We start from the raw sequence: 13,655 nt of genomic DNA, 5'->3' as shown, positions 1-13,655 counted from the left end.
AACGAACCAAGTCGAGCCGAATTTTGAAGAATTAAAGCTTGGTTCATTAAAATTTTTTCGAGCTCGAGCGAGTATTAAGAAATTCAAGCTTGACTCCTTTAGCAAACGAGCTTAGACGAGTCGAGCTTTTATCGATGTTAGTCTCAAATAGTTCACTAGTAGTTCAATTTATTTACATGTATAATGAGTTTTAGTTTAAAACTAATAAGTTTAAAACTAAAATAATTTTAGTTAAATAAGTATATCTATAAATTAGCTTGTAAACTTATAAAGATGAGCTTTTAAATCTTATTGATCTAAATATATGCAAGTTTAAGAGTGTAATTAAACTATATAGAGCTGAATTTTAAAAAATTTAGGTTTAGCTCATAAAAGTATATGCAGGGTTTAAGTTTATTTCTCTTATGATAATAATTTCAGCTTACTTAACGAGACTGTTCATAAGCCTATTTGCGAGCCTGCTCATGAACTCAGAAACGAGCTGAGCTCATGAGTCTTAACGAGCTGAATACTACGGAGTTCAAGCTTGGTTCGTTTAGAAATCGAGTAGAGTTCGATCGAGCTTTTATCGAACTGAACCTTAAGTAGCTCACAAACGGTTTGGTTTATTTACACCCCTCACTTAGGAGTAGAGTGCATTGCTTTTAACTATGTGGTCGTGGGTGAGTTCGATCCTCACAAACGATGTTGCCTTTTATTTTCTCTGCCTTCATCTTAGCGATTAATTTTATTTTCTTTGAAAAAAATTACTATTTAGTCCTTATAGTATTGAAAAACTCACTAGTTGGTCTTTGATACGGAAGGACTAATTAGTAAATTTTTTAAGAATCTGAATGACTAACTAATAAAATTTTTAAAACTAATTAGCTGTCTTAGCTCAGAGGTAGAGCGCATGGCTTTTAACCATGTGGTCGTGGGTTCGATCCCCACAGATAGCGTTGCTTTTTTACCTGATAAAATAAAATTTTTACTCTTTGTTAATTTTAGCTGTTAAGTATTATAAAAAAAAAAAATGAGTATATGGCTTTTAACCATGTAGTCTAGGATTCAATTTCCACAGATGGTGTTGCATTTTATTTTCATTGTCTTTATTTCAATAGTTAATTTTATCTTTTTTAAGAGAAAAACTTACTATTTAATCTTATAGTATTGTTGAAAAACTCACTAATTGATCTTGATACGGAGAAACTAATTAATAAATTTTTTAAAAATTTGAAGGATAAACTAATAAAATTTTTAAAACTAATAGTTGTCTTAGCTCAGAGGTAGAGTGCATGGCTTTTAACCATGTGGTCATGGGTTTGATCCCCATACACGTTGTTGCCTTTTATTTTCACTGCCTTCATCTTAGTGGTTAATTTTATTTTCTTTAAGAGAAAAAATTATTATTTAGTCTTTATAGTATTGAAAAACTCACTAGTTGGTCCTTATTATGGAGGGACTAATTAGTAAATTTTTAAAAAATCTGAAGGACCAACAAATAAAAATTTTAAAATTAATTAGCCGTCTTAGCTCAGAGGTAGAGCGCATGACTTTTAATCATGTGGTCGTGGGTTTGATCTCTACAGACGGCGTTGCCTTTTTATTTTCACTGCCTTCATCTTAGCGATTAATTTTATTTTTTTGAAAGAAATAATTACTATTTAGTCCTTATAGTATTTAAAAACTCACTAGGTAATCCCTCTATTTAGAAAAATACAATAAAATATCGCTAACATTTTAAAAAAGTTTACTAATTAGTCTCTCCGTTAATTTTAGCCGTTAAGTATTATAAAAAAATCTAAAATATCTCTGATACGGAGGGACTAATTAATAAATTTTTTAAACATTTGAAGGACCAACTAATAAAATTTTTAAAACTAATTAGCCGTCTTAGCTCAGAGGTAGAGGTATGGCTTTTAACTATGTGGTTTAGGGTTCAATTTCCATGGAGAGTGTCGCCTTTTATTTTTGTTGTCTTTATTTCAGCAGTTAATTTTATATTTTTTAAGAGAAAAACTTACTATTTATTTCTTATAATATTGAAAAACTTACTAATTAATTTCTTATATGAAGAGACTAATTAATCAATTTTTAAAAAATTTGAAGGAACAACTAATAAAATTTTTAAAACTAATTAGCTATTTTAGCTCAGAAGTAGATTGTATGGCTTTTAACTACGTGATTATGGGTTTGATCCCCATAGATGGTGTTGTATTTTATTTTCACTGCCTTAATCTTAGTGGTTAATTTTATTTTCTTTAAGAGAAGCAAATTACTCTTTAGTCTTTATAATATTGAAAAACTCACTAGTTAGTCTTTGGAATAGAATGACTAATTAATAATTTTTTTAAAAATATGAAAGACCAACTAATAAAATTTTTAAAACTAATTAGTCATCTTAGCTCAGAGGTAGAGCGTATGTCATGGGTTCAATTCCCATAGACGGTATTGAAAAACTCACTAGTTGGTCCTATATTTTGAAAAATAAATTAAAACATCTTTAAATTTTTAAAAAAGTCTATTAGTTAGTTCCTCCATTAATTTTATTTTTTGAAAAGAATAACTAGTATTTAATTGTTATAATATTGAAAAACTCACTAGTTGGTCTCTTTATTTTAAAAAATTTATTAAAACATCTCTAACATTTTAAAAAAGTCAACTAATTGGTCTCTCCATTAGTTTTAGCGGTTATGTATTATAAAAAAATATAAAATACTTCTGATACGGATGAACTAATTAGTAAATTTTTTAAAAATCTGAAGTACCAAATAATAAAATTTTTAAAATTATAAAAACTAAATAGTAAAATATTTAACAATTAAAACTAACAGAAATAGTAACTAGTAGATTTTTTAAAATTTTAAAAATATTTTAATATACTTTTTAAAATTAAAAAATTAATTAATAAGTTTTCCAATATTAATTTTTCCTTTTTAATATTACATTTTTCTTGTTATAAGTAACTAACTAAAGCTCTTAAAAAGATTTTTTTACAACCGGCAAGTTTTCCTTATAACGAGATAAAAATAATAATTATAATAGTCTGGGGAGATAAAATAGTTTTTTATTTTATTTTTAATTAAAAATTATATAAAAATTCAATTTAATTGAATTATTTTTTTATAAAATTTTTATTTAAAATTAAAAAATTTAAAAAATTTAAAAAATTTTAACTTAAAATTTTTTATCATAAATAAAGATAAAATTATAAATAATTTTATAAGAATTTATTTGAATTCTTTTCTTATAAAATTATTTATATTAAATGAAGAAAAATATTTATAAATTAAAGTAAATATTTATTATTATTATTTTATTTTTAGAATTTAACTTAATATTTATTTTTTAATTAATTAAATAAAGTATTTACACCATTAAATGAATTTTAAAATAAATTCTATCATTTGTAATGAAAATATTTGTTTACAACTTATCTGTTTCTTCGATTTAAAGCTAAATTATGTTTGTAATATGATATTTGCCAAAATTATAATGAAAATGAATTAATATAATTTATCATTTAAAATTTTTTTTAATACTTTTAGTTGCTTCTAATATATATATATATATATATATATATATAGAAATAAGAAAATAATAGAATCATTAAAAATACAGTGTTTAATTTTATAATAATAAATTAACTTGGATTACAAAAAATTTTAACATTGAAATTTATTATATATATAGTAATTTTCCCTACTTTCAAATATATTTTCTTTTTTTAAATACTATATTTGCCTTAAAGTAAGGGAAATTAACGTATACTTCAGACAAAATAATGCATAAGCCGTCTTAGCTCAGAGGTAGAGCGCATGGCTCTTAACCATGTGGTCGTGGGTTCGATCCCCACAGACGGCGTTTTTATGTCATGTTTTAGTTTTTGGGCTCACCCCAATTCTGTTTCTATTTATGTTGGTTTATGCGGCTTTGGGCCCACCTCAATTCTGCTTCTATTTATTTTTTCCACGTCTTAGAATTTAAAGTGATCACAACTTCGGATAAAAACTAATTTTCTTTTTTAAAAAATATTAAATTTAATCAAAATAAATACGATAATTAAACTTTTATCTGAGAGATCTTTCGATTCAATTTTGTTCTTCACATATTTGGGGAAAAAAAAATCCTTAATTTGTTTTTAATTTCAATCTAAAATCAAATCTCGCTTGCTTTTGCTTATTTTAACCGTTTGTTTCATTGTTTGATATAATTTATGTTGTAAGGGAAAAAATTAATAAATTCCTATAAAATTATATAAGATTTTAATTTTTTTAAAATAAATTTTTTTATTTTAAAAATAATTAAATTTAATTTTTATAAAATTTTTATTTCAAACTGATTTATTATTTAATTTTAAAATTTCATTAAATATTTTCTAGTTACAGAAAATGTATTTTGTCATAGAACAACTTTAAGTTTATCATAATACTCTTTTCAGTCCAAAAAATAAGTTTATAATTATTTTCAAATAAATTAAAAGAATAAGTTTTATATTGTTATTTAATATGCCTTCAATTTATACTGCACAATTATTAAATTATTATAAAATTAATAAATTGGATTTTTCAATATATGGTAAATTGATATGTATTAAGTCAACAAATGATCATAGGAAGGAGAAGGATAAAATTGTGGTATCTGTTAACTCCGTTTTCCAGGCTGCTCCACAAAGAGGTTCAGGAGATGATTAGCTCTCTTTTGTAAGAAATTGCATGGCCTTGAGTAGTTTTCGGTAGGTAGTGTATTATCTACTTTGTTTGTGGCTTTTAGGGCGTAAACTAATCAATTTGACTTGAGTTTTGAAAATTTTAAGTTTAGTTTGTAAATTTTTTGAACTCGAATCGAATGCATTTTAAATTTAAACTGAATATTAATAAACTCAACTTTAAGTTGATTAACAAATAAATTAACTCATTTTATTGAATTTAGTTTCGAATAATTCATAAACAATTTTATTTATTTATAAATATAATGAATTTTTATTTAAAATTAAATAATTTTAATTAAATAAATATGCATATAAAATAATTTGCAAATTTGTAAAAAATAATTTTTGAATCTTAACAATATGAATATATTTAAACTTTAAAACTATAATTAAATTACACAATGTTGAAATTTAAAAAATTTATATTTATCTTATGAAAATTTAAATAGGGTGAGTTTAATTTTGTTATGACATTGATCTCAATGTGCTTAATAAGACGATTCACAGTTTACTCGTGAATTTAAAAATAAATTAAGCTCACGAGTCTTAACAGATTAAAATATTATAGAGTTTAAATTTGACTCATTTTCTAAATAAATATAAAAATTAAGTTCAAACTTGATTAGTTTAGAAATCGAATTGAGCTCGGTTAAATTTTTATCGAACCGAATCTCGAATAATTTATTAACAATTTAATTCATTTACGCTCTTAAAGTATTTAAAAGTTAGATATATGGTAATAAACTAATAAATAAGTTAATATGTCAAAAATAGTTGCATGTAATATATTATTGATAAAAAAAACTAAATTGAAAATTGGAGAAGGGAGTATTTAAAAAGAGTATAGAAAAAAATATTAAATTTTATATTTTGATTTAAATTTGTTTTTGAGTTATCTTTAAAAAATCAAATGAATTTACCATTGTTAGAATTTTAAAACCACTAAATTTATTTAATCATATTTAGATTTAGTTTAGCTTTTCGATAATAATCCAAGAACAAATTTCTACCAGATTTGATACTTTTGACCTAGGACAAATTTAATAGAGATGGGGCATAATTATATATGGCATTTATTTGTTTTATTCCCATAAATGGGTTGCTTTCTTTTGGGCCTTCAGCAAAAGAACCCATCACCGGCCTACTGTTTTCTTCATAAAACAAGTACCTTTTTGCAAACTCATGGATCCCCAAATTATTGCCAAAAACTCCCACTTTCATATTGGACGCAGCACTATTTACTGCAAAAGCTCCTCCTTAGTTACTACACATATAGACTTTTGTTTCAGTACACCTAAACATAATATCCCATACTTTAACAATACAATTTCCATTATACTTTGAAAAAAAAAATGTGGTTCCAATTTGCATGAGTTATCTATGCATTATAAATACTATGATGTTTGTTATTAAAACGGGAACAGGAGGACACTGGACAACAACTCTCTATAATGCCTTAGCAGAATAATGAGCAAAAGTAAATAGACAACCAACAACTAATCAGACTACCCAAGTGGACACACAAAAGATAAGAAAACGCACATGGAGATGCCGTACTTCTCAGCCTCCACCGACAACTGGGAAGCTCAAGCTCATTTGGTAAGTGTTGTTCTCCATTAATACACCCAACTCACAGCACATCATCCCAATTTTTCAAAAAATAATAAAATACAAATTTAAGCATAAATTCATGATACAAACAGGATTTTTAAGAGTAAATTATGGCTTAAGACCAAATAAGGTAATAGCATTAATAAGAACAGGACAATACAGAGACTTGTATTGCTCAGAGGCTGCGGGCTACATGTTTTTCCTTGTTGCAGCCGCTTCAGCTTCTTTAACTTTTCACCAACTAACACACTAAACAGTAAACAGTAAAAAGTAAAACCCCTTCCCCCTCCCAAACAAAACAGTGTCCATAGTAAAAAGAAAAAGGTTACCACAGACAACAATTTCCCCTATCCCCTACCAAAATCCCCACATCAAGCCCGACGCGCAACTTCAAATTTTCCCGAGAAAATTTAGGAAAATTGAAGGCGGGAAACACTTGGATCTAATAATATAGTTCGATATAAAATAATAAACTTAAAGAAAAAAATTGTTTTGAAATTAAAATTATGGGGAGGTAAATCAGACTCGGAAATTCTTTCCCGTGAAGGTCTGACCGAACTGCCAATTAGCTGGTGCGATGTTCCAGGAAGTAGACGTGCGCCTATCACTGCCCGTGACCCTAAATGAAAGAGACTGCCCCACAAGTACTGCATTGGACTGCCAATTTTGCCCCCAGTTTCTGCTCATGCTCAACCACCCTGTCTTTGATCCCTTGATGCTCACCTTCACTATATCTCCTGCACCTGCGACGTTTGTGACCAGTACCAGATTGAAGTAACGGAAGCCGTTGATCGTGAATCTGATCCCGCCTTGCTTCCTGCATGGTATCCTGCAAATCCAGAAAAAAAATGTAAATTAAAATTATTTTCCAATCCCATAAGAAAGAAAAATTCATAGATGGGGGCTTTTTTCTCTTTCCGTCTGGTGAGTGATCCAACACGCGTGGGACTTGGAGTGATTAATTTTTACCCTTTTCTGGATTTCTCGGGAATATGAATTTACCAGATTGCTTATCATCATTTAAGTCTATCTACTGAAAGGTTAAGGTTATCTTCGTCTTTTCATAATATGCAGTGCGTTTGCTGGTAATTGTACTACATATAATAAATGTACCCTATCATTTTCCCTTGGATCAATGAGATAATTGTACAGCTTATTTATTTTAGAAAAAATATAAAATAAAACATATGATTTATATTTTTTAACTTATTTTTTATTATTTAATTACAATATTATAAATAAAAAAATTAATTAAATTCTCATGATAAAAAGGTCATTTTCTATTTTAATACAAAAATATTTTTCATTTAGTAATTTTCTTATCCATTTCAAACATTCTTTTTTCTTAAGAATAATTTTTCTTGTATGGGTAAGAAAGCAACAAGAGGATCAATTCTCTGCCAGCAATTTGCAATGATGCTTAGTTCCTTTGAGGCGCTGTTCGTTTCCCGAGAAAAATAAAATGCTACTAAAACTATACCCATCCCTATTGTCAAAACAAATTAATATACTAGTATAATTTTTTTTATATAAAAAAATGGATTAATAATACGTAGACAGTGATTTACGCGGAAATAAAACCTCAATTTAAGCACTATCAAGCAACTTAAGTAGCCGAGAACTTAAGTTAAAAGCTAGAATGAAAAGAACGGGAATCTGACCCAGAATGTGTAAGCAAAAACAAAAGCGGAGATGCACTCACCGGCGGAAAGTGACGGGGACTATTCCAGCGCGGTACTCGGCGATCTTGAGAAACATGGGCATGGCAAGATCAAAATGTGGACGAGGTGGGTTGCACCATCCGCCATTGTCGCTGGGCAGTGCAAAGTTCGGAGGACAGAAGTTGGTTGCAGTTATGAAAATGGATGGGCTACCAGGATTGCACCATTTGGGATCATTTGCACATTTGATCTCAAAGCAAGCGCCGCAACTGAGACCATTATTGAAGAGTGCTGTGCTCAAGGCTGCTGTGTTCACTCCATAACCTTGGCTGTAAAGATTACCATATCCACAAGCACCACCTGCGCACAGAACAGTGGATATAAACAAGTTATCAATTGATCAAATGACTATGATTTAGCAAAATGCAGAGCCTCGAGAGAGAGAGCTTGTAGTTCTATAAAAAGAGAACATACCCATAGTTCCAGAGGCGTCACTTCCACCATAGAAAGTAGCATGGGCAGATTCCCAAGGGCCACCGGTGTAAAGACCAGGGATTCTTGCATTAGCTACCATGAAAAGCGGTAGCAGATATAGAATGCAGAGGAGACGAGCCATTTGAGAGAGAGAGAAGAAAGGACGGAGAGTGTTTGTGAAAATGCGGAGGAGAAGGGAGGGAATGAGGAAAGCGGGAAGAAGGTGGGGGGTATTTATTGAGAGGGAGAGGGTGTTGATCAAAGTGAAGGCAGGGAGGTCTGAGAAGTTACTACTCTGTAATTAATGCAATTTGCTGTATTCTACTTTGTAGATCCATTTTGAGGAATTTTCACTTTTTTATTTTATTTATTTATTTGTGAATTGAGGGGGTCAGATATGGCCCACACACATGGGCATTTCATGTTATTTTTGGTTGGTGAGCCAGAACTGCTTGAGGCAAGTTCAATTCCAAAAACAAATAATTAAATAATTATATAAAAGGTATGACGGAGATTTTTTTAAAGCAAGGAGAATTTTCTTTTTGCTTGGGACATGAACATGTATTCTTTCTATTTTTTTTTATTTTAAAAATTTTATAAAGAAATGAGATTTATTTATATTCTAACACAATTTAAGGATTTTTTTTCTACTCATATTTTAATTAATATATTTTTAACTGAATATTTGGATAAAATAATTTTTTAAAATGAGACATAAAAGAAAAATAGAGAAAATAAAATCAATAGATTACTTCATCGTTGAATATAATTAATAGTTATTATTAAAATTAATTTTAATTAATAAATAATAATTTATTTTAAAACATATATTTTAAGAGTTTTATAGATTATATTTAACTCTTGTTAATTATTATTATTATTATTGATATATAAAATTATTGATAAAATGTGTTTCAAAATTTATTATATTAATGGAATACATATAGAAGTATTAATTTATTTTATAATATATATAATAATTAAACAATAATTTTTAAAAATATAATTACTTTTCATGGATATACATAATCACGTTGACAGAAACTAAATTAGTAATTTAACTGGAATAAAACTGTGTTGTGATTGGTTAAATCTGAAAAAAAAAATGGAATGTGAGGGGTGGGTGCCACAGCAGTTATTCCAACGTTCAAGTCAATAAGATAAAGTGAAGGGCGAGTATAATGTTTATAACTCAAGAGCAGTAATGTGAAAGAACATCATATATTTGCATCTATGATCGTTCTCCTTTTATGCTGTAAGAAATTGGAGATAAATATAGTATTTTCTGATAATCCAATGATGATGTGGTCGGTTCGTTAGTAAAGGATCTTCACCGGATTGGTCGAGAATCTCGTGATAGTAAGCATAAAGGGAATTTGCTGGATTGTAACTGTTAACAGTAACTTTCTTATAGAGTCTCACCCTGAAATTAAGAGGGTGAGTCTTGTCCGATCTGAAGCCAACATGTCCTGAAATGCTCGAGTCTACTTTTCTCTTGGTTTCGGATACCATGGTCGTCCGGGCCTTTTTTATATAAGTGGGACCACATATTGATTTATCATATTTTTGCCACGTAACTCTATTTTATGATAACAGCTCACTGCTTACTTTAGGTGAGTCTCATGTAGCATCAGAGGCCCTGCTGGTCTTCGATTCTTTAGATTCGAAGATGACAGTTGTCTTCATAATCTGGGCCATGTGGTTTGTTTGTCTAGTCTGAGCGCATGATGTTTTTGCTTTCTTCTTACTTGAACTGCTGACCAGTCAAGTCCAACATCTTATTTGGCAAAAATTGATCCGAGTGATATAATAATACCTAGACGAGTTCCGGGCTTTCTCTAGTCCTGGGGATCACCCGATAATCTTTCAGCCCTTACGAGCCCTTTGGCCTATAAGCTTCTGGACATTTTTTAATCCTAGCATACTTCCAAGCATTTTCTTGTCCCCTAACGAGCTCCTTGACTTTTTATAGCCTTGACAAGCTTTCTGCTCTTTTACAGCCCTAATGGGCTTCCATGCATTTTTTCAGCCCTAACGGGCTTCTTGGCCTTTTTTAGCTTTGTTGAGTTTCTGGACATTTTTCAATCCTGATGAGCTTTCGTATAGCGAGCTCCTTAGCATTTTTCCAGCCCTGATGGGTTTTCAAGCATCATCCAGCCCTAATGAGCTTTCGGGTATCAAATATCTTAGCATCTTTTTCTGAAGCAAGACTAACACCTAATTAGTTGGTCTGACATATACCCGCCTTGAGGCTTGGCATCAAATGTCTTAGATTTTATGTGAAGCGGGACCAATACCTGGTAGATCAGCCTGGCGTACTCGCCTTGAGGCCTGACGTTAAATATCTTAGAAACTTCTTGTGAAATGGAATAACACCCGATAGGTCGACCTGCCTTATACCTGCCTTGAGGTCTGGCATTAAATGCCTTAAAGATTTCTTGTAAAGCGAGACTAATACCCGGATATTAGTCTGGCGAATTTCCACCTTTGGGCCTATCATGAATGCCCTGTTATATGAGACCCATGCCAAACGAGACTGCAGCCTTATATGTTTGTTTATTTCCGTGGACCAACACCCGGATTTATATATGAGACTCATGCCCATCGAAGTTGCAGTCTCTTATAAATGTTTATTTTTGCAGACCAACGCCTAGATTTATATGTGAGATCCATGCCCATCAAAGCTACAGTCTCTTATGAATGTTTGTTTCCACGAACCAACGCTCAAATTTATATGTGAGACCCATGCCCATTGGAGTTGCGGCCTCTTATAAATGTTGATGGAAACTAAATTGATGACGTGAGTGGAATAGAGCTGCGTTGTGACTAGCTAAACCTGTACAAAAGAGAACGTGAGGTGGTGAGTATTCACAACAGCCACTCCGATACTCAAGTCAGTAAGATGAAGAGAATGGCAAGTATAATATTTACAACTCAAGAGTAGTATGAGAGAATAACGTACCTTTACCTCTATGATCATTTTTCCTTTTACACTATAAAAAGGTGGAGATAAATATAGTATTTTCTAATAATCCGGTGATGATGTGGTCGACTCATTGGTAAAGGATTTTCACTTGCTAATTGATCGGAAATTCCATGTAATATTGGTCGAAAATTCCATGATTGCAGGCTATACAGATTATCATTTATTTAAACATTTTGATCATTTATTTTTTATTTGAAAAGAGAATATTCATCTCTTAAAATTTAAACATTTTGATCATTTATTTTTCATTTGAAAGAATATTTAAATCCTAATTAACTTATATACAGATTATCATATTCAATTAAATTTTAACACTTTTTGTTATTTACTTTTTATTTATTAAAGTACTCCGGTACTTGATAATTTTATTTTTTTTTATTAAATACTTACAATTTCAGTAATTTCTAAATAGTATCAAGTAACTTTTAAATAGATGATAGATTTTTATAAAAAATATTTAAAAAAAATATATACTTTTTAAAATTTGACCATCCATTAATTTTAAACTAATATCCATAATGGATGAAAAAACTATAAATTTGGATGGACCGAATACAGAGGGATTTAATGATTTGATTTTAAAATACAAGAACTAATTTGTTAATTATACTAAAATTCAGATACTAAAGTGTAATTTATATAATATGAAATATTTCACCCACATCGACAAAAATTTAAGTGTTCACGAGAGTATTTTAAATATTTTAAATATTTGTTATTCTTTTAACCTGTTAACTAACGAAATTATATATAAAAGAAACTTTCATTTGGACGGAGTGCTTATAAAGAAAGTTAAGTGTTCGATTTTAAAAGTATAAAAATCGATTTATTAGCTACGTTAAAATTTAAGAATTAAAATATAATTAATTATATTTAAATTATGATTCAATGGCAAATTCATGGATGTTTATTAGTGGAAATATGAAGCAACTTAGCAAACAAACTGCCATATAAAATGGCCATGGATGTACAGTTATTGCTTATTTCATAATTAATGGAATTAAAGGGGGAATTGTCCTCATGAGGAATGAAATTTAAAATAATAAAATTAGGTTAATTATATTCAAAATTTCAAAAAATAAATTACTTTAAAATTCTGTTGTGTAGAACAATTACTTTAGAAGAACAAAATTTTTTTAATGTTAACAATTTGTCCTAAAGTTTATAAAGAAAGAAAATTTATTATTTTGTCATTAAGCTTTATCATGAATAATTATTTAGAAGTTACATTATTTACTCTTTGCTTTTATTAAAGTTCCTAATTTATCCAAAAAAATAAATTAGTCTTTCTCTATGATTTTTATCTTTCGGTTAATTCTCTCTTTCCCTTTTATCTTTTGCTTTTTTTAAAAACAAAATATATCACAAATAAAAATAAAATTAAATTAAAAATTAAAATAAACACCACCATCAATTTATTTTTATATCTTTTAATTTCATTGCAAAATTAAATTCAAAATCAATAATTCACCGTAAATATTCTAGTTTTGATAAAAGACTAAATTTTAACCAATATTGTTTGGTTAAGATGTTATAAGAGAAAATATAGACTAAAAAATGAACAGTTTTATTAAAATTTTTTAAAAATTGCAAAATGAATTTTTAATAGATAAAGAAGACTATTTATAATAAAAATAAAATTTTAATATGTAAAATTATAAAAATACTTAAAATATTTAAAAAAAATAATTAAAATGTAAAATTGACCTCTAAACGATGAAGTTTCATATTAAACTTTGTCATAAGTCTGCAGCCCTCATCACACTTTTGAAAGTCGTGCATTTCGAAATTTTCTTTCTGAAAAGCTATCGTGAATCTCTATCGGATGTCAGCAACAAAAATTAAGTTTAGTCTAAATTTACTGTAAAATTCAATAATAGTTGCTTCATATTAAGCTCGCTAAAGGTATTCAGAACCTAGAGAAACATCTCTCTTAAAATAAACAACAGCATCAATTTATTTTTTGAAATGCATTTTTGATTGGTAGTTGTTTGATTCTCTTGATGTGAAAAACAGCAAAAATTTTCTCTTGTTTGCTAATTCTCTTTTATTTTTTAATCATATTTGTGGCATGTTTATAAATTATATGTAAAATTACTATTCATAATGATGATGACAGTTAAGATTAACTTTTAAGGGAACATTAAATCAATAAATTAATCTCATAAATTAACTATATCAAGTAATAAAAAATTATTGTTATAAAAAAAATAAATTAAAATGTAAATTAGAA

The 13,655-nt window shown here is 28.6% G+C and overlaps 1 protein-coding gene and 3 non-coding genes across 4 annotated transcripts; 3 read left to right on the top strand and 1 right to left on the bottom strand.

The window, feature by feature from the left end:
- The first annotated feature begins 866 nt into the window (after nucleotides 1-866).
- TRNAK-UUU lies at nucleotides 867-938 on the top strand. The gene has a single exon. It is a non-coding gene; the product is annotated as a tRNA-Lys (tRNA).
- Nucleotides 939-1,502: 564 nt separating this feature from the next.
- On the top strand, nucleotides 1,503-1,574 carry TRNAK-UUU. Its single transcript has one exon. It is a non-coding gene; the product is annotated as a tRNA-Lys (tRNA).
- A 2,197-nt stretch (nucleotides 1,575-3,771) lies between these two features.
- TRNAK-CUU lies at nucleotides 3,772-3,843 on the top strand. Its single transcript has one exon. It is a non-coding gene; the product is annotated as a tRNA-Lys (tRNA).
- Nucleotides 3,844-6,412: 2,569 nt separating this feature from the next.
- Nucleotides 6,413-8,664, bottom strand: LOC110622170 (expansin-A4). The gene is made up of 3 exons (XM_021766593.2): nucleotides 8,437-8,664; nucleotides 8,004-8,322; nucleotides 6,413-7,130 (listed from the first exon to the last, which is right to left on the bottom strand). Exons 1-3 carry the CDS (start codon nucleotides 8,576-8,578, stop codon nucleotides 6,821-6,823), a joined length of 771 nt encoding a protein of 256 aa, XP_021622285.1. The 5' UTR covers nucleotides 8,579-8,664; the 3' UTR covers nucleotides 6,413-6,820.
- Nucleotides 8,665-13,655: the final 4,991 nt, after the last annotated feature.

Source organism: Manihot esculenta, chromosome 9 (genome assembly GCF_001659605.2).
Source record: "Manihot esculenta cultivar AM560-2 chromosome 9, M.esculenta_v8, whole genome shotgun sequence".
Taxonomy (NCBI): domain Eukaryota; kingdom Viridiplantae; phylum Streptophyta; class Magnoliopsida; order Malpighiales; family Euphorbiaceae; genus Manihot; species Manihot esculenta.
This window is presented reverse-complemented; position numbering and strand designations above follow the sequence as displayed.